A 21432-nucleotide genomic window follows, 5' to 3' on the forward strand; every position below is an offset into this window, starting at 1 on the left:
ATTGAGTCAGAGCATACATCTTTCTTTTTCAAGTTAAGTGACCGTCCCACACAAAGGGGCAACAAGAACGGCTTCATGGTCGACAGTGGCGCCACAGCACATATGAACGACGCCACAAAGGTCAAAATAGTCGACAAGAACTTCAAACCTGAGGACTACATAATCACTTTGTTTGGTCTGAAAACTTAAACTAAGCCTTAAAACTACACACAACATACCTTATTCTATGTATAATAAATGTGCTATTGTATTGTAATGAAAGAAATACACTGCACTGTATAATAAAGTCACTTTATTTACATTTGTGATGGTCATTGGTGGCTCTTAATTGACACCTGTTGCTTTCTGACTTGTAAGATCTTACGCAACTAAGGCATCACATTATCATTCATCATGTTGATGATTCTCATAGCCTTTTCTGGATGGAACTGTTCAATAAAGGCCTGCACATCAACTGTTGGATGGCCTGCTTCTGCTTGTCCTCTTGATGGCAAATCAAATCCTCTGTATTGAGGACATCATGATGGTCAGCAACAAGCTCCTCGATGTCATCTGCATCCACTTCGAGTCCCGTCGGTGCTGGCAGAGATTTTATTACAACAAAAGGCGTGAGTCCGTTGATTCCACGGACACTGAATAAAACGTGACAAAAGAAGGCAGGCGGGACGATCCGTCCAGCACATTCGCGATCCCGGAAAGCACCAACCTTACGCCATCGCTGCTAATAATCACCTCGGCAAAGCAAACTCTTGAATTTGCCAGCACAAGACACAGCGAGGCCTCGTAACATGTCACTAGTGAGGTGACAGCGACTCATTGAAATGTCCCAGTATCGTGATGAGGGGATCAACACGCACACCACGCACATTCACAATCCCGGAAAGCACCAAACTTACACGATCGCGGCTAACAATCACCTCCGGCAAAGCAAACTGTTGGACTTGCCAGCACAAGACACAGCGAGGCGCGATGCGTCGTAATCATGTCACTGGTGAGGTGACAGCGACTCGTTGAAATGAAATGAAATTCAAGTGTTCTCTTCGGCTGGCGGAGGTCGTGAGCGGCGGCCCCGCCCCAGCTGTCAACAATGACAATTTCGGTGTCATTAGTCACGTGAAAGCATCGACTAAATAACGCCTTTGTGTAAAGCTTTTAGGCGAAGGATGATAGCAATGGTGAACGGTACCGTGCTCTTTATTTGTAGAATGGTAGTAGAAAGTTACTCTCAGCGAAGTGACACACCGCGTGAGAGATGTATCAGGCTGAGATTCACACGACAGCCGCGGTGTGCACATGTGACGCCACAAACGCACACCTCCTTCGTGTTTCTCAATGGTCTCCTTCTTCTCCTCAACGGTGATTATGAGGGGATCATCTTGCATTAATTTCCTAATAGTGAAATTATCTGCAAAAAGCTTCTCGGAGGCGATCGAAGTGTGAATTCAGGGGGGGGGGGTGCGCCGGCTGGAGCGCTGTTCGGTTGTGTGCTTCCGCCGAACATCCCTCCGCCAGATCCAAAGATCACTCCGCCAGCCGTGCTGGGTGTGTATCGCGAAAAGTAATGCGTATTTCAAGGTTTAATGTTCATAAATTTGACGTTCGTAAACCGAAAATTTCATAGGTAAGGTAAACTGAGGTCTCACTATACTTTGCTAAAAACGATAGACTGTGAGAATATTGCCAATATTTTTTTCTTCGGTAGCCCTCATCCTCTTCCGTACAACAGTCGGTCAGTTGACCAATAGTACATTTCTACGGCGGCTGTGTGTGGACAATCTTAGCGGGCGCGCGCTCGGTCTGCAGCTCTTCGCCACCGCTCGCTGGCGCTTGCCGCCTACAGAGTGCGCACGCACTGTACGCACGTCGAGTGTTGTTTTCGTGTTTCCGTTGAGCAGCCGGACTCTTCTCAAGAACCGGGCTATTTGGATTTTGCCATAATTTTGAGGATGTGAGTGTGACGGCTTCGCAACATGGACTGACTCGAATCGGATATTTCTCCAGGCTGTTTCTCACAGCAAGAACCGGAAAGAGTGAATTTGATGCTAACGCTAGCTGGCGACCCAACTTAGCTTGCCGCTTGGCAGCCGCTTTGACACAGCAACAGGTACTCAGTCAATTTCCGGTCAGCTCCCCTGCGTGTTTTGCTTCACGTCTCGTCTTCCTCAGACTGCATTTCTTTCTTTGGCTGTTGTTAGCGTCGGCGGGTTAGCCTTCAACTTCCGTCAGCTGCTAGCTGATGTGTAGCTCTAGTTATTGCCTCCCAATGGTGGAAAAAGTATTAAAATCTTTCAACGGTAAGTTCAATGCTCCATGTTGAAACGCTAATACGCATTTTTTTTGTCTGTGATTTATTTATTTATATTTTAAATAAAGCTTTAGTACACAAACATGGGTGTGGGTCATCAACACGTCACCGAGATGTCAAAAAAGAGCACAGTACCATAACATAAGATCAGATACCGTTTTTTTTGTAAACATGCGTCAATATCGAACACAAAAAAACACACATGGCCAGCACCACTCGCGCACACAGTGGTGCTTGACGTATCCAAATTTTTGAAGCACAAAATATAAATCACCGAAGAGGACACACTTTTTCAGGACGTGTGTGCGCGTGTGCGTGTGTGAGAGTGTTAAGTGTAAAATTTCGCTCAAGACTCCCCTGTTTTGTACTGTGTGTCATTTAGATTCCTTGAGTGGTTTGAGAGCTGCGAGTGGCCCTCAAGGAGGCAGCATGGCCCCCAAGGACATCATGACAAATTCCCATGCCAAATCCATCCTCAATGCTATGAACTCTCTCCGCAAAAGCAGCACACTCTGCGATATAACACTCAGGGTGGAAAATGCTGATTTTCCAGCTCACCGGATTGTTTTAGCAGCCTGCAGTGACTATTTCTGCGCCATGTTTACCAGTGAGGTAACTCCAAACGGATTCATCACTTTATTTTTTAATTAATCAATCCATCCATCCATCCATTTTTATTTAAGGTGGGCAACTTCATGAGCAGCTCAGAGTTCAAATGAGGTTGGATCTTTAAAAAAAAAACATTGGCTGAAATCAAAGTTTTTATGAGCTTTAAAGGTGAAAAGGGTACCTTTTCTTTTCCATAGTCATAATGCCACAGACACAGAACAATAATATTCTTTGCCAGAAAGTATAGTTTGTTCTTACAGTTTTTTTTCTTTTAGCATCACCAAAATATCTTTTTCAAAACAATTTGAGACTGTTTTGCAGCCTCAAAGTCTTGTTGAATCCCCCAAAATGAAGGGAAGGTATTGGCAGGTGAGGGCAGGGAAGTGCAAAATCTGGCCTTCATCGGAAACACAACGTTGAACAAAATGTTCTTCTTCTTCTCCCCAAATGCATGTTAGCTCGCTGAGAAGGGCAAATCGTTTGTGGACATCCAGGGACTGAGTGCGTCGACGATGGAGATCTTGTTGGACTTTGTCTACACGGAGACGGTGCTGGTCACGGTGGAGAATGTGCAAGAGCTGCTCCCTGCTGCGTGCTTGCTGCAACTTAAAGGTCGGTTGCGGCGGCACTTGGTTCCAAGACGACGAGTTCACTGACTCTTTTTGCTCTCCTCAGGGGTAAAAAGAGCCTGTTGCGATTTTTTGGAGAGCCAACTCGATCCATCCAATTGTCTGGGTATCCGTGACTTTGCCGAAACACACAATTGCCTGGACCTGATGCAAGCTGCCGAGCTCTTTTCCCAGAAGCATTTCTCAGAAGTGGTTCAGCACGAAGAGTTTATGCTGCTGAGCCAGACCGAAGTGGAGAAGCTCATCAAATGTGACGAAATACAAGTAAGGAAACTGAACGTTTGCGGGGGATTGAGAGAGGGGGAGATATGTGAAGAGACAGGGGGAGGGGGGGCATAGAGATTGAGAAAGAAAATGAGACAGAGATGGGTGAATGAGAGAGAGAGAGGGAGGGAATGAGGGAAAGGGGGGAGACAGAGATTGGGAGACAGAGAGAGAGACTGGGAAAGGTGGGAATGAGAGAGGTTGGGTGAGAGGGGGAAGGAGCGAAGAGTGAGAGAGAGAGAGCGAGAGAGGGAGGGGAGTGAAAAGAGAGAGTGAGAGGGAGAAAGAAGAGTGAAAGGGAGAGAGGTGCCGGGGGTAAGAAAGAGACACCGCTAACAGATTCCGGCGGTGCCCATCGTGTGCCAAACCGATTCAGATTTTCATGTTTCATAGCTATGGAAAATAGTGATGGTAAAATGAGGCATCATGAAGTAATGAGGCTTTCCATCCAAAAGGTTCGCTTCTGGGCCGAAGCCTCATTTGTTCTATTGCGCCATCATATGGAAAATCAATGTCATGACAGAAAGAATGATTCAAATGCTATCATGGATTTGATGGGGTCAACGTGTGCAAGAGGATTAGGGCCAACAATGAAAAAAAAAAGTTGACATGATTCTCACTTTTATCTCAGAATGCAGACTTTAACTCATTCGCTGCCAATCACGAATTTATTCGGGAACTGAAAATGTGCCGGAGAATGCCATTCGCGAGTTTATTTGATTTTCGCTTTTTTTTTGCGGGAGAGTGAAGATCAAGTCTCGGTCTATCTTGTGTGTAAATTTCAGAACTGTAGGTAATGTAATTCCCTCCTACGAGGGCCCAACAGTTGCACTTTGCTCCAAAAAAGCACCCTCAGATCGCCCCGTGAAGCACATGGAGGAAGCGGGCCTCCTTTTCATTGTTTTCATGGAAGAGAGAGCGGCAATCATGGCGAAGCATTTTCATCAAATTCCAAGCAGTCTACCCTGGCAGAGTATTGGAATGGCAGCATAGCTGCACATCTAACTAAGGGTGATCTGTCGGTGACTCGGAGCCGGATCCGGATTACTCCGATGAGTGGCTGCCATCAGGCTCGACAAGCAGCCGCAGAAGCAGGCCAGACCACCCCCCGCCCTCCCCCTGAAGTCCAGGTGCGCATTGGTGTGTGTAAGTTTTATTTTGTTTGCTAGGAGAATTCCTCCTGCAGTAATCTGTTAAGAATTCAGATGTTCGAAAAGCCCACTTTGTCGAGTTATATCCTGTTATGTTCCTCCTGTGACATCACAAGCGCACCTGTGATGCCACTGTTGTCTCTTTGTCGATGCCTTTTTTACCTCTTTGCTGTGACATGAAAATGGTACAGTATGATGATGTTCGTAAATATTTCTACAGAGCACAGACCACAACTCCCACAGAGTGCTAAAAGGCAGATGGAGAAACATCAGCCACGCTAAAAAGAACTACAGTATTGAACACACACACCCACTTGTATATAGCTCACGCACACACTTGTAAATACAGTGATACCTCAGCTTACAAACTTAATTGGTTCCCAGAAAGTGTGTGTAATTTGAAAAGTTCATCTTCCAAACATTTATTTCCTCGAAGAAACTTAAAATGAGAATAATCCGTTACCAGGTCCCCATAAAACACATTTTCTATGGAATAAGCCTGAAAACTACACAAAATATACCTTATTTTACATATAATAAATGTGCTATTGTAATGTAATTAAAGAAATAAATGGTACTATATAATAAAGTCGTTTTATTTACCTTTGTGATGGTAGTTGTCAATGGATGGTAGCAAATGTCGACTTAGCGTAATGGTACTGGCAGTGTTTAAAATAATGTCTGCCCGGAGGCCCGGGGCGGACAACTTTTACGTCGGGCGTACAACTGTCAAAACGTCTCGGCCCGGGTGGCCGACGACTTCTTCAAGAATTTTGTATTTTATTTTTTCAAATCAAACGTTTGCTTTATCCGATAAAGCAAAAGCTACAAGCAAACCGCTACAAGCCACGTGAACTCCTCTTTCTAAGCGCCTTTAAAAACTCTCAAGTACACTTTACAGTCACGGTCCAATGTACGTTTACGTTTTGTAGCGTCATAAATTTTGTTAGCTTCTTTTGGGTCTTCTGGGGCTGAGGTTCTGTGCATCTACTTTGAGAAACGATATTGAAATGCACGACCTTATAACGCTCGGCTTTTAGCAGACAACGCAACGCAAACATTGCATTGTGCACCATGACGACAAACGACAACTGGAGCAAAATCTTCAGCAAGGGATATTTACATAAATTAAGCAAGGGAGAATTTGTGGTAGGTAGTTCCTTAATTAAAAAATCCTTTATACTTCGCACAATTTTTTTTTTTTTTTTCTTTGGGCGATTAGTCATCTTATTGTGTTTCAAGTTGTGAAAAATGGGACAGGCAAATTTATGGCCGGGCAGGCAACTTTTCAGAGTTGTCTGCCCTGGTGTCCGCTAACTTTTTGTCATGAGTTTCAGACACTGGTACTGGGACAGCTAAGTCACACAAACGCACATCTTGTTCGTGTTTTTCGTTTGATCTCCATCTTCTGCTCGACCGTAATTTTCTTTTGTGTCCTCTTCGGCTTAACACTAGCCTGTGGTGGGGTCTTTTTCAGTCCCATAATAGCAAAGGTACTCCACTCGATAACAAACCACGTCTGCACTCAAAGAAAGGTGGTGATGAAAATGTGGCACTGTTCGACCATGTGATTTGGTGTTCATCCGCCCAAAACTAGTCCGCCAGCCACCTGTGGTTTGGTCGTCTGGCGAAAAATAGTCCATTACCCAAGACTATATGCTTGCGAATTTAATGTTCCTGAGGCGAAAGGTTCATGAGCTAAAGCGTCCGTAAGCTGAGGTATCGCTGTAGTTCAAACACATGCACACATCTGTAAATAGATGTTTGTTCTGTTTCTGTTTCTGAATCGGTTATAAATCTAAATAAATGTAGTTTTGTCATCAAGTCTTTTTTCTTTTGTTGTTTCACAAAAGTAAACAAGCGTCCAGATGTTTGATGTGTCACTCGAAGTTAAAAATATGGTCCTTGATCACATTTCTGCTTGAATTCGCTTCTTTGCAGAAAAAGCTCATTTTCTTTTGGGTATTTAGCAAGAAACCGCCTGATTTTAACAGCCAATATCTCCAGAACCAAATAAGCTAGGAATTAACTTTATTTTCTGATGAAAGAATTCTAAGATTTCTAACGCTGTATTGAATGTTTTATGTAGTTCTAAAACTCAATATTCTGTGGGTCCTGCAATTTGAGTGAAAATGACGAAAAACCCTTGGCACTGGAGTGGACACATCCTTGCACATGTCTGGCAGTAAATGAGTTAAAAGTCAGAATTCAAAACGATGAGTTGGCGATGCCGATCCTTTGGTGAAGTCGGCACAGCTACTCTGCAGGCGCTTTGTTTGCAGGTGGACTCGGAGGAGCCCGTCTTTGAAGCGGTACTCAACTGGGTCAAACATAAGCGAAAAGAGAGAGAGCCTCATTTGCCAGACATGCTGGAGTTTGTCCGGATGCCCCTGCTGACACCCCGCTACATCACAGACGTCATTGATGCCGAGGTGAGACATGCCGCCCCTCACGCTCGTCGCCTGGGAAATTCCTTTTAACCACCTGGCGACCTTGCAGCCCCTCATTCGCTGCAGTCTGCCCTGTCGCGACCTTGTCGACGAAGCCAAGAAGTTTCACCTCCGCCCCGAGTTGAGGAGCGAGATGCAAGGCCCCCGCACACAAGCCAGATTAGGTGGGTGTCTTATTTTTCCTTCGCTGACCTTGTTTGCCATCTGCATCTTCAAGTTTTCTTCCCTCCCCCTTCAGGGGCCAAAGAAGTCCTGCTGGTGATCGGCGGCTTTGGCAGCCAGCAATCTCCAATTGACATTGTGGAGAAATATGACCCGAAAACTCAGGAGTGGACCTTCCTCCCGGTGAGTAGCCAACCGAACCGGAGCGCCGCAACCGACAGCGCCAAACTCTCAAGCGGCGAACGGGTATGTTCACGCAGAACATTGCCAGGAAACGGCGTTACGTCGCCACGGTGTCTCTCCATGATCGGGTCTATGTGATCGGAGGTTTTGACGGACGGTCCAGGCTCAGCTCCGTGGAGTGTCTGGACTACACGGCGGACGAGGACGGCGTCTGGTACACCGTCGCCACCATGAATGTGCGCCGTGGCCTGGCTGGAGCCACTACCCTTGGAGGTGAGATGAACTCTGGGGGACACTTGATTTGTTCACCCCGAGTCACTCTTGACAAGAAATAGAGAACACGTGTCAAAGTCAAGGCCCGGGGGGCAAATCTGGCCCACCACCTCATTTTATTTGGCCCGCGAAAGCAAACCAAGCATGTCAAGTGCTAAAACCCCGACCAAAATTTCAAATTGTCCCATGTAAACCACAATAACAGTCCGTCTGTGTAAGCTCTCAGTCGTACAGGAGTGGTCCATCGATGAGAAGGTTTCTTCAGTCGTCATCTGTACAAATTTGAAGGTTTCGGACGTTTCGCCTCCTATCCAAGAAGCTTCGTCAGCGAACTAAAGTCTGACTGGTCGTATCGGCCCTATTTATATATCCCTAATGTCCAGACATGGCGGCGCTGGACACAGCTATGATAGGTCCCTACTCTCAGGTTGGGGGGAGCATCCAAAAGATAGGCTACCAAATGAAAAATAAAGTAATGTAGTTTATTCCATACATTGTAAGAATGAAAATTGTAAAGAGCAGTACATTGGGGAGACTCATCAAATTCTCAAAAAAAGACTTTATCAACATCGCAAGGATAATACAAGTGGGCCTCAATCGGCAGTACATTTGCACCTAAAAGCTAGCAACCACTCATTTGACGCCAATGAGGTTAAAATCTTAGCGAAAGAACATAGATGGTTTGAAAGGGGGGTAAAAGAAGCGATTCTCATAAAACAACTAAATCCTTCATTAAACCGGTCTGGTGGGGTGAGGTTCAATTTGGATTTGGATCGTTCATACAATAGCCTGCTTAGGCAAAACAGGTTAGGCAACATTCGTAATGCTGATGAGGTGATACCGGTGGGGGTGGGGGTAATAGGCCAGTCGTTAGTCAGGAATGTAGGAACAATCAGTGGGGCCACAGGGAGTGGTCCTCTGCTCCCCCCAACCTGAGAGTAGGGACCTATCATAGCTGTGTCTGGCGCCGCCATGTCTGGACATTAGGGATATATAAATAGGGCCGATACGACCAGTCAGACTTTAGTTCGCTGACGAAGCTTCTTGGATAGGAGGCGAAACGTCCGAAACCTTCAAATTTGTACAGATGACGGCTGAAGAAACCTTCTCATCGATACACAATAAGTCATTATTTTTTACTTCAAATTTGAAAACTAGTTATTTCTGTATCAGAATCAGCTTTATTGCCAAGAATGTAGAACACACAAGGAATTTGTTTCCGGTAGAACACGCTGCACTAGTACCATCGTCATAAAATTGCAAAGAGGCACTATACTGTTTTATTTGGGTTACTGTTTAAAGCGTTAATGGCTTGGGGGAAGAAGGTGTTTAAATGTCTGCTGAATTTGGTGCGCATGGATCGGCAGCGCCTGCCTGAAGGGAGTAGCTGGAAAAGGTGGTGGGCAGGGTGCAGAGGGTCTAGTAGGATTTTCCGCGCCCTTGTTTGGATTCTTGCAGTGGTGCCAATGATTTTTTTCCGCCATCCTAACTGTCCGCTGTATGTAAAATGTGGAGGGGATGAGACATTCTAATGGCTTCCCCAAATTCATAATAGCCTCGAGAGGAAACCGTAAAATGTGGCCCGCGGCAAAAAATGACTTTAACACCCTTGCTTCAATACTTTTGAGTGTATTGAACATGAACGTGAATTATAAATTGTACCTTAGTGAAACAAAAAAACAAAAGAAACAGTTCAGAAGAAATACAAATATAACAAATAGACTGTATTCAATTTGAAAAAGAAACCAAAAAGAAAAAAAAAAAATATGCCTTGGTTTATGAGTGAAAATGGATTGTCGACTAAACTGAACTCACCTGAATGCACCACTCGACTCCCCTCTTGATACTCACTTCCTCATGTCGCGCCTCATTGGCATCGACGCATTAGTATTGTTGAATTATTATTTTTTTTTTACTAAGAAGCAGACGTGTTTTACTGGGATCTCCGCAAATGCTGCAAAATAGTTAAAAGGTGATTTAAAAAAATATTTTCTAGACCTGGAACAGAGTAAACATTTTTGGATTATAATGGGAAAGTGCTGTTTCGGTTTCTCAAAAAAAAATCGTTTTTCAAACAGCTTTCTTGAACTGATTATGGTTGAAAACCAAGGTTTGACTGTAGTTGAAGCCACTGTATCATTTAGCAGTGTGAAGGTATAATTTGGCTAATTTTGTGAGGGTGTTCTTACTACTAGAGTGCGATTTTGAGAATCCCATCCATCATTGAATTTTGATTGTCCTTCTACAATTGAGTCTTTTTTTTGGACCTCTTGACTCAGACATGATCTACGTCGCCGGCGGCTTTGACGGCAGCCGACGCCACACTAGCATGGAGCGATACGACCCAAACATCGACCAGTGGAGCATGCTGGGAGATATGCAGACCGCTCGAGAAGGCGCCGGTCTGGTGGTGGCCAGCGGTCTCATATATTGTCTCGGTACGGATACCTTGTTTCACCGGATCCGTCTCGCTTATGGGAGGCGGGGCTCTCACTCCATATTTTGGTTGTCGGTTTGGTTCCCCCAAGGAGGCTACGACGGACTTAATATCCTGAATTCCGTGGAGCGCTACGACCCCCACACGGGCCACTGGACGAGCGTCACCCCGATGGCCACCAAACGCTCAGGTGAGTCTTTACCGGCGGTCTTGGTTGGAGCCGGTGGAGGTGACGGTTGATGCCCGCTGCTTTCTCAGGGGCGGGTGTGGCTTTACTCAACGACCACATCTACGTGGTGGGAGGCTTCGATGGGGTTTCCCACTTGGATTCCGTCGAGGTCTACAACATCAGAACTGACTTTTGGACCACCGTGGCCAGCATGACTACACCTCGATGCTACGTGGGAGCGACTGTCCTCAGAGGACGACTGTACGCCATCGCCGGGTAAGTACCGTCTTGGCTTATTGATCTGCAGGTGCGATGTGACGCCGCCTATCTCTATTTACTTCAAAGGGGGTTCCTCGCCGTTTGTCTTTGCAGGTATGACGGCAACTCTCTTCTCAGCAGTATCGAATGTTACGATCCCGTGATCGATTCCTGGGAGGTGGTTACCTCCATGGTGACGCAGCGCTGCGACGCGGGAGTCTGTGTCCTACGAGAAAAGTGACCTCGGCTTGAGAACCGCCAGTGGGACGGCGCCGTGAAGAAAAAGCAGGCGCTTGAAAAGACGTTCGTTTGTGTCATTGTTCCGCGGCTTGATCTAGGGAACCTTCAAAATCACAGCTCTCATTCACTGGATATTCAAGCCTTCGCGCCGCTTCAGAGGACGATGGGGGTCGGGCACAAGTGATTGATCCCACCGCCACCTGCATGGCTCTCCTTCGGGGCACTCGTTACTGTTCTTACTTTGTGAGAGTGTCTTTGTCCACATCATCAGAAAGAGAAGCTGCTAAATGCCTTCTGACTGGAGCTTGCATCGCATAGCGACCATTCAGGCCGCCCCTAAGATTGATGGGCTGTTTGCTTGTTGTTTAGCGTTTGCTGAGTTCCCATTATAATTCTTTGTAAGAATTGCCTTTAGAATCATATGCACATCTGGAATAAGGCTTTGCGAAAAGATCTTGAATCTGCTATTTTAATGACCTGTTTGATTAATGACCTCTATTTGAGGTACACAACGTGTCTTTGTTTTCAATCAAGCATTTCAATTTGAGTCGGTTTACTTCAACCAACTCTGTTCCTCAGAATGGAAAAAAATGCACAACAAAAGTGAAACTATCTTGTGTGTGTGTCTGTGTGCGTGTGTGCGTGCGTGTAATGCGACTCCCAAATGACCTTGCTCTAATTTTTCGTATAGCAGATTTGGTTCATGTTTTCCTTTCTATGACGACAATAAGGTCGACGATTTGATTTTGAAGGGTGCGAGGGAAAGGTGTCGCAAACTGTACGACACTTCCAGTTTACGTTAATGCCGGATGATTTACGTCGTAAATGATTTACGTTGAAAATCATCCTTCATTGACGTAAACAACCCAAGTGCCACCTCCGATGTACCAAGAGGAAACGCGCTCGACGGTTAAAGAAACAACAAAGACAAAATATGAGAAATTGGGCGAAACAGTGAACGATTCTTAAGCACTCCGTTGAGGTGGCAACGTTGTTCTTGTCCAATATCCGACTGTTCCATTAATTTCGCTTTATTTCACTGTGCGATTTGCTGTTTTGTAAAGCAGTTTGCTTTTCGCCCACGAGAGGACGCACATGCACCATATATGAGGCAACACTTCCAGCTGCTGTAGCATAGTTATAGTGGTACCTCGGTTACCATAATTCGTTCCAGGACCCTGTTCGAAAAGCGATTTTTTTCGAACACCGAAATCACCTCTTTGCTCCTGTCACTTGCGAGTTGACTGAGCGGGGGGGGGGGGGGCTGCCTCTCCCGGCCGTTCTCCACCCGCTGTCATTCTCTAATCACGGACACGGGGCATTTATACGGTTCGCGATCACCTCGCCAATGCCGGATGATTGACTCAACTCGTCACTGTACCTGGACTCTTCCTTCGATGCGCGAGTGTATCCGGTCCGAGGTATTTTCCCTGCGTCCCGTGAATTTATGTCATCTTCCGGGATTGTGTAATTTTGCACCCTCGTGTGCCATTTGCTTTTTGGCGTAGTAAGCGGGTCGGAACACCCCCTGCCTTCTTACTCGCCGTGTTTTCTTTTATTTGTGAATAAACATCCTGCTTGGTTAGTACGTGTCTGTTTTGGGATCCCAAACATTCCACTACGTTCCGACGAGTCATCTGCCGTCACTCTCGCTCGGAACGTGACAGCTTCGGATGACTCGGCTACAGGATGTTCTTTTCTCTTAAGTATCTATCCAATGACACTTGCTCTCACTCCCACAGCAACATCACTAGATTTCACAGCTTCCTTATTCTTTAATATCGTACTGATCGTAGATTTCGCCATGCTGTATTCCCTCGCCAGATCAGACACTCGCACACCTCCTTCATATTTTGCGATTATTTCTTTCTTAAATGCAATAGTTGTACGCACTACTTTTATTTTGTCACTTTAAGCAGCACTTACTTTCTTTGGAGGCATGATTAAGGGCTAAAACTCTTCGTACACCTAAAGAGTTTGATGGTTCTCTTTATTTGTAAGTAGGTTCGTTGTCAGATCTCCCAGGCAGGTGACGCGCAGGGCTTGATCGCGGCGTGGAGTCGAGCAAGTCGTGCCGTGATGTCCGTCCGACGCCCGGCGTAAGCCGGTCGTGAGTCTGAGATGATTCTGCCCAATCTCTCTGTCCCGCGACAGCTCCTTTTATACAATTTGCAAGCGTGTGCTATGCGTCAAGGTGATACGCACATCAAGGAGATCAAGGAATTGAAAGACATGAAAGTGTTGAAAGGCGCACTTCAAAATCATACACGCGTGTGCCGCAACACACCTATATGAAACGCTAGAGCAACACGCAGCACGTCCGCTAGCGACAACAGTTGGTCACGAACAGAGCGATACACCCGTGCGCCGCTCAGCTCCCCACCCTCGCGTACGCACTCACGCGTCGTATTGGCGTTCGAACACCGATTGATGTTCGAACGCCGAAGCAAGAATATCTCGAATATTTTGTTCGAACACCGATTTGTTCGAACAGTGAGGCGTTCGAGAACCGAGGTACCACTGTACTGCTATAACAAGAGTTACAGTGACTGGAAGATAAAGCATCTTAAAGGACTGAAGTTCTGTTTGTGGTGTAATGTATGGAAAGAGTTTCACGGTAAGATCAGAGCATTGTCATCAAATGGTGAGTATAGTTGTTGCTTTTTTGAATGTTGCTGTGCCGATTACCATTTTGTGTTTGGGAGCCTTTTACTGAGCGAGTTGCTTGTTCTGTAGCCATAAAGGGACATATGTCTTCTTGTGCCGGTCCCAAGCCTGGATAAATACAGAGGGTTGTGTCAGCAAGGGCATCATAGTTAACAAGTTGAAATCTAGGTATTTTTTCACAAGTATATCTTTGACATTGATCAACATTTGTCACATAATATATTTTAAGATTTAATACAATTAAATATGAGCGTTTAATTTATTATTTTAAATAATGTTGTTATAATCAGAATCAGAAAGCCTTTAATATCCGACAAAGGGGAAATTTGCAATTCACAGCAGCAATTTGAAAGGAGGTGAAAAGAGAAACAAAATATTCTAAGCATTATAGAAATGTCAGAGGACTGAAATTTATAACTGCAAAAATGTTTAATAAAGAACTGTACATAGTGCACGTATAAAAAAAAAGCATATTTGATATATGAAACTGTATTCAGTCAACATAAGGTGGATGTGCTATTTACAATGCACAAGTCCAGGATTTTTTTTCATTCACGTGTGATTACTAAGAAGCCTGACAGGAGTCCGTAGGAGTGAGCGACGGTACCTCTCCTTCTTGCAGCGCGAGTGTAACAGTCTCTGGCTGAAGGAGCTACCCAGTGCTGTCAAGGTTGGCGGGGCTGTCCATCACAGCTTTTAGTTTAGCTAGCGTCCGTCTGTTGCCTCCCTCCTCCTGAGAGTCCAGCAAGCAGCCCAGGACAGTACTGACCCTTTTGACTAGGCGGTCGAATCTTTTTCTGTCCCAGATGGTGATGCTGCCTGACCAGCAGACAATTCCATAGTGGATGGCTGAAGCGACCACAGTCATAGAAAGTCTTTAGGCGTGACCCCTGAACCCCAAAAGACCGCAGTTTCCTGAGTAGGAAGAGGCGACTCTGTCCCTTTTTGATTAGGGCATCTGTGTTTATAGTCCTGTCCAGTTTATTGATGAGAATAACAACCAGGTACTTGTAGGAAGTCACCCTCTCTATGTCCGGACCCTGGATGTTCAACCGTGCAGGTGAGGACTGTTTCCTGCAAAAATCCACAATCAACTCCTTGGTATTCCCGGGGTTGATCTGGAGGTGAATCTGCTGGCACCAGTCCACAAAGTCCTTGGTCAGTCCGCTGTACTCCCGATCATCTCCCTCTGTAATGAGGCTGACAATAGCAGATTCATCAGAGAACGTCTAAAGGTGGCAGGTTGGAGTATTGTAGTTGAAGTCCGAGGTGTAGATGGTGAACAGAAATTGAGCCAGGACTGTCCCCTGCGGCGCTCCACTGCTGCAGAGAAGCCTGTCCGACTCACAGTTCTTCGCCCTCACGTACTGTGGCCGGTTTGTAAAATAATCTGTAATCCAAAATGTGAGGTGGTGGTCCACTCCGGCATGCTGCAACTTGTCCCCCAGTATATTGAGAATATGTATTTAGTTTTATCTGCGAGCCAGATGCAATAATAAAAGAGCCATATATGGCTCGCGAGCCATAGGTTCCCGACCCCTGCTCTTCTCTGTTGAAGGATTAGCTTTAAAGGACAACCGACACCATTTTTTTATTTCCTAACTGACATCAGAAAAACGTTTTATCGCATCTAAAATACCCAAAATACGCAGGCTGATATTTGTAGTCAAATGCAAAACACCAATAAAAAAAATGAGCTGCGAATTGGGCATTTTCAGAAAGTCCCGCCCCCAGTTCGTGACATCACACCGAGACATCTTGCCTTGCTCGAGAATCAAAACAATGGCTTCAGATTCGGAGAAGATGCTTTCTTGTTACTCATCCACAACGATTCACCATCGCGTTATTTATGTGTTTTCCTTCTAATTATGCCATCAACACGGATCAACACGAAGTTTTCAGACCAAACAAAGTCCATTGTGTGTGCATTGTGCATCGTGTGTCGCTTTCTCGGTCAGGGGCGTTCCCTCCGTGACGTGATGTCAGGAATCGTCACCAACTCAAAATCAAGACTTCCTGAATATTCAGTGCGAGTCTTAACAGGTAAAATATAGCTATATGCGGTGGAATCCTTGTAAAATACGCACAGTAGAAGTCATTTGAAGTGATTTTACAAATTATGGACACAACTTGTCCAGAATCGTCGGTTGTCCTTTAAGTAAATTACCGCGCGTCCCTACGGCCTGTATCATCCAATCAATATTGATCTTGCAGGCCAAACAGGAAATTAGCAGTGCAAAATAGATCGATGGATCCATTTATCAAGTGAGAATATTTAGATTTATCTGTGAGCCAGATGCAATCATCAAAATAGCCATATATGGCTCACGAGCCGTAGGTTCCCGAACCCTGTGCTATAGTATAAATATATGTATACTATAACACTAAGTTCAACCATGGTTTGCGATTAATCTGTATTTTCTTTATTCAATTTTTATTTCATGATATACAAAAAGGCAAAGAATTTAAAATGTTTAATAAACATACACTGTCAGACAAGAGACAGTGAAGGCAACATGGTTGTTTCATTTTAATGCAATTCAACGTATGGTATATGGTTCAAATGTGTTCAAGGCAGTTAATTGCATATCGTGTTTGTTTTTCTATTGTAGCTCTTTGGGTGCGTTCACACAATGGCAGTGTAATAAAAGCCGCAAATCACCAGTTTAAGAGTCTTCCATTGATTGTCAGAATTGTTAGAGTAGTAGGAGTGAGGGAGGGTAGAGCCTCTACATCAGGGGTGCTCACACTTTTTCAGCATACGAGCTACTTATAAAAACCACCAAGTCAAAATGATCTACCCACGACAAAAATGCAAAACATAATTATTTTGTAATATTTTAAGGATTCTTTGTATGTACAATGTATGTTGACCTTGCATAACTGAATAAGCCAATATTGCACAACACACATAATAACTACATATACATAACATAATAAATAACTATTAACATTTTTTTGTAATTACCTGAGTTTACTTTGATGACTTGCCCTGAATTGAATCAGCCAGGGATGCATAGTCCGGACAGTAGCTGCTGACAGCCAGCCTCAAGCACATTTCCAAATGTTCATCTATCATGGTGGAACGGTATTTGGACTTAATGATCTTCATGTCGGAAAAGGCTGACTCACATAAATAAGTGGAGCCGAATAATGCAGTCAAGGAGGTATCGATGAGAAGGTTTCTTCAGCCGTCATCTGTACAAATTTGAAGGTTTCGGACGTTTCGCCTCCTATCCAAGAGGTTTCGTCAGCGAACTAAAGTCTGACTGTTCGTTGTACTAAATTCATCCTGTCTACTTGATAACTAATGTTAAGCAGATTCCTTACTTACAGACAGTGTATTGTCGGTGTTCAACCGTTCGGTGTCGCCGAAACATGTCAGGTATTTGAACACCGACAATACACTGTCTGTAAGTAAGGAATCTGCTTAACATAAAGTCTGACTGGTCGTATCAGCCCTATTTATATATCCCTAATGTCCAGCCATGGCGGCGCCGGACACAACTATGATAGGTCCCTACTCTCAGGTTGGGGGGAGCAGAGGACCACTCCCTGTGGCCCCACTGATTGTTCCTACATTCCTGACTAACGACTGACCCATTTCCCCCCACTTCCACCGGTATCACCTCATCAGCATTACGAATGTTGCCTAACCTGTTTTACCTAAGCAGGCTATTGTATGAACGATCCAAATCGAACCTCACCCCACCAGACCGGTTTAATGAAGGATTTTGTTGTTTTATAAGAATCGCTTCTTTTACCCCCCTTTCAAACCATCTATGTTCTTTCGCTAAGATTTTAACCTCATTGTCGTCAAATGAGTGGTTGCTAGCTTTTGTAGCATTTTGTAGCATTTTGTAGCATTGACTCCTCTACATACAATGTAGCCAAATATTTAAAACCTATCTGAGCTCCGTTGGTTGGTAACACAGAATATCACGTAGAGAACACCACAGGGTTTGTAGAGAGGATCAAATACCTCATATTGGAACCTGAGGAAACTTTGGCATCATACAATGTGACTTCTCTCTTTACATCTGTCCCAACCCCAGCAGCAGTCTCAGTGGTGAGGACGAGACTGCTGGCGGACGTTTCTCTGCATGAAAGAACCAAACTTAAAGCGGATCACATCTGCAAATTATTGGAAATCTGCCTTAATACTACGTATTTTCAATTTCGGGAAAAATTTTATAAACAAATTCATGGTTGTGCTATGGGCTCACCAGTTTCACCCATAGTGGCTAATCTGTACATGGAAGAGATGGAGAAACAGGCCCTCACATCCTTCCCGGGGACAAAACCTAGACACTGGTTTAGATATGTGGACGATACTTTTGTCATAATTAAAAAAACAAGAAATTCAATCCTTCACAGATCACCTCAACTCTGTAGACATCAACATTAAATTTACTTGTGAGGACATTCAAGAGAACCAACTAGCCTTCTTGGATTGTAAAGTAATTATAAAAGAGGACAGAGCGCTAACAACAGAAGTCTTTAGGAAGGCTACGCACACTGACCAATACTTACTTTTTGACTCTAACCACCCTTTACAACACAAATTAGGAGTTATCAGAACCCTCCAGCATAGGGCTAAACTAATACCAACTAGCATTGAAGGTAGAGAAAAGGAGTCAAAACATATCAGGCGAGCACTCACTAACTGTGGGTACCCTCAGTGGTCATTCAACAAATGTCAGAAAGAAAGAATAGGGAATGAAACCAATAATTCTCAAGATACAAAAAGGAGAGGAGTAGCAGTACCTTACATTGCAGGAGTTTCTGAAAAATTACAAAGAGTCCTTTGGCAACACAAAATTCCTACTTATTTCAAACCGATAAACACGTTAAGGCAAAAATTAGTGCATCCAAAAGATAGGCTACCAAATGAAAAACAAAGTAATATAGTTTATTCCATACATTGTAAGAATGAAAATTGTAAAGAGCAGTACATTGGGGAGACTCAACAAATTCTCAAAAAAAAGACTTTATCAACATCGCAGGGATAATACAAGTGGGCCTCAATCGGCAGTACATTTGCATCTAAAAGCTAGCAACCACTCATTTGACGACAATGAGGTTAAAATCTTAGCAAAAGAACATAGATGGTTTGAAAGGGGGGTAAAAGAAGCGATTCTTATAAAACAACAAAATCCTTCATTAAACCGGTCTGGTGGGGTGAGGTTCAATTTGGATCGTTCATACAATAGCCTGCTTAGGCAAAACATGTTAGGCAACATTCGTAATGCTGATGAGGTGATACCGGTGGGAGTGGGGCAAATAGGCCAGTCGTTAGTCAGGAATGTAGGAACAATCAGTGGGGCCACAGGGAGTGGTCCTCTGCTCCCCCCAAATGTCTTTCCACATCAGCAAATGTCTTTCCACATTTGCTGGGTTAAATCCTCAGTCGTGGCTTAACAGCGCCGTGTAACTGTATGTGTTGACAGCTGCAGAGCTTTGATTGAAGATAATATATCTGCCTTATTTTTAAAGTCTCTGAACAAGGAGTCAGCTGCTTCAACGAATGCTTCTTTTACCATCTCCCCGTCTTGGAAGGATTGTTTTTAACAATAGCGTGACTCACCCGGAACGATGCTTCGGTGGCGCCTTTCGCTTTTGAAGTATGTTGAGTGAAAAATGACTGCTGTCCGGACAACTGGGATTTTAGTTCGTCCACCGTTCTCTTTCTCAGCTGGCCTTTCGGCGGGAAGTCAATGTCGTATTTTCCATGAACAGTCCGAAAATGCCGCTCCACATTTTCCCATTCCGTATGAAAGTAATATGTTTTGCCCCCTTACTTGATCCCGCTTTCTCACTCATTTTGATCACCATATGTTTTAGCAAGGGCTTAAAATCTGAGGTATTTTGCTGCGTTTAGCGCCGTTGTTTATGCATGCACGGCGACCTAAAGGTAAAAAATCAGTTCTGAATGGTTGCCCTGTATGTCAATCAAGTGATGGGACGTTTGATAGGCTGACAAATGTTTTTTTTTTACTGTCACGCTGCGATCGACCAGTACTACCTCCGCGATCGACCAGTAGATCGCGATCGACGTACAGCCTCTCCAACCTCCTGCCGTTGGGGAGTGCTTAAACCAGCAGGTTCAAAAAAGGTTATTCCGCTAGACCAAGGGTGTCAAAGTTATTTTTTTGGTGCGGGCTACATTGTACTCTCAGTTTCCTCTTGGGGGCCGTTATGTATTTGCGGAAGCCATTAGAGTACACTGTTTAATCCCCTCCACATCTGACATCAAGAACGCACAAAAAAATGAATAACTAGTTTTCAAATTTAAAGTAAACAATAATTATTGTTATTGTGGTTTATGTGGGACAGTTGGGAAAGTGCTCCTGGTTATCTGTTGATTGCTTTTATTTATTTTTATTTATATGTTTATCTCTTTTTTGTGCATTTTGGTTTTGGTTTCCTTATTTATTGTTTTTTTTTTGCTGTGTGTTTTCAATCTACTGCATGTTTGCTTTGTGATAGGGAGGAAATAATTTTCATCAGTGCTGTATGTTGTTCATACTGTGTAGCATGTTTGACAATAAAATGACTTGTCCTATACATTTACATTTGAAATTGCCTTTTTCCGTGAGAAAATGTGAATCATTGAGAATTGGCAATAATTATACAAGGTTGTTATTGACGTCAGAGATGAATTGTGAGTTTGACGTTCTGAAACGTGCCAACTGGATCGACCAATGGCAGCTTCGGGTAAAAAGAAAAAGTCCGACGTCCCTAAAGGTGTCACCTGAAACATATTCATCCGCGTCACGTAAACAGAAAACAATCCACAAAAGAAAGAAAAATGATTTGACAAACCCCAGTTCATTATAATGTACCATTCTGAAAGTACGCATTTTCCCGGACTTGATATCACGTCATAAGACGGTAAAAAAATAAGCAATCAAAAAGTGTTTTTGCCACTCGGCCTGCGACCGAATCAAGTCAACGCGTTCGGTTTCATGAATGCATATACATAGTTTGAAGGCGTTCAAGGACAAGCATCCATTCTTCATAGCGCTGATCCGAAACAGGGTCGCGCTTCGGGGGCGGGGTGATGTGGGTTTGAGGGAGTCTTCCAGCAGTCTGACTTCGGGTGGAAGGAGGGCTACACCCTGAACTGGTCGACAGCCAGTCTCAAGACACGTCAAGATACATTTACAGTGTCACCCGGTGGGGAACCGACACCCCCCCCCCCCCCCACACACACACACACACACACACACACAATGTACCACTACACGATCGATGATAATTACAATCAATAAATCAAATTGCTCAAGACGTCACAGCAAGGTAAACAACCAAACCTGCGAATGCGGTTACTTCTCCTGTGTGTAGAACCTCTGAAAGAGAGTTTATCGGGTTCGTCAACCAATTCTGGGCGCTGATGTAGCCAATTCGGTTCTTAATTGTGTTTTTGCAGCAAATTTAAAAAAAACGAACTCCGTTATGTCCCCAGCACACGATGCGCTATGACGACTCCAAATGGCGAATGTAGATCATTTCAAGTGGTTTCCAGCGCAACGCTCGGGGTCAAACCACGAGGATGTTAGGAGCAAAGTGGTGTCTAGTTTTTTGAGCGGACGTGCTCACTGCCTTGGAACATTCCCGACGCGGTGCTTGGAT

General features: G+C 44.4%; 1 protein-coding gene and 1 long non-coding RNA gene across 5 annotated transcripts; one reads left to right on the forward strand and one right to left on the reverse strand.

Moving 5' to 3' along the window:
* Positions 1-1778: 1778 nt before the first annotated feature.
* klhl12 (kelch-like family member 12) lies at positions 1779-12918 on the forward strand. Of its 2 annotated transcripts, XM_089005654.1 has the most exons (13): positions 1779-2104; positions 2196-2294; positions 2688-2917; positions 3373-3526; positions 3590-3807; positions 7241-7390; positions 7458-7572; positions 7647-7753; positions 7831-8026; positions 10306-10464; positions 10555-10653; positions 10722-10908; positions 11005-12918. In XM_089005654.1, exons 2-13 carry the CDS (start codon positions 2237-2239, stop codon positions 11129-11131), a joined length of 1800 nt encoding a protein of 599 aa, XP_088861780.1. In that variant the 5' UTR covers positions 1779-2104; positions 2196-2236; the 3' UTR covers positions 11132-12918. The 2 variants fall into 2 exon arrangements, with proteins under 2 accessions (XP_088861780.1, XP_088861788.1); XM_089005662.1 differs by lacking the exon at positions 2196-2294 and having other exon boundaries at positions 1780-2104; positions 11005-12914.
* Positions 8429-21423, reverse strand: LOC148903603 (uncharacterized). 3 transcript variants are annotated; one of them, XR_016116170.1, is made up of 4 exons: positions 19385-21423; positions 16766-16869; positions 13819-13905; positions 8429-9980 (listed from the first exon to the last, which is right to left on the reverse strand). It is a non-coding gene; the product is annotated as an uncharacterized LOC148903603 (long non-coding RNA). The 3 variants fall into 3 exon arrangements; XR_016116162.1 differs by lacking the exon at positions 8429-9980 and having other exon boundaries at positions 13259-13905; XR_016116164.1 differs by lacking the exons at positions 8429-9980; positions 19385-21423 and adding an exon at positions 17233-17367 and having other exon boundaries at positions 13259-13905; positions 16766-17055.
* Positions 21424-21432: the final 9 nt, after the last annotated feature.

Source organism: Hippocampus bargibanti, linkage group LG01 (assembly GCF_051943395.1).
Source record: "Hippocampus bargibanti isolate YZ-2025 linkage group LG01, ASM5194339v1, whole genome shotgun sequence".
NCBI lineage: Eukaryota > Metazoa > Chordata > Actinopteri > Syngnathiformes > Syngnathidae > Hippocampus > Hippocampus bargibanti.

Coding starts and splice junctions, on each gene's coding strand:
- klhl12 (XM_089005654.1), top strand. CDS start 2,237: ATGTGTAGCTCTAGTTATTGCCTCCCAATGGTGGAAAAAGTATTAAAA. Junction 7,391..7,457: donor CAGACGTCATTGATGCCGAG/GTGAGACATGCC, acceptor GCGACCTTGCAG/CCCCTCATTCGCTGCAGTCT. Junction 7,573..7,646: donor CCGCACACAAGCCAGATTAG/GTGGGTGTCTTA, acceptor CTCCCCCTTCAG/GGGCCAAAGAAGTCCTGCTG.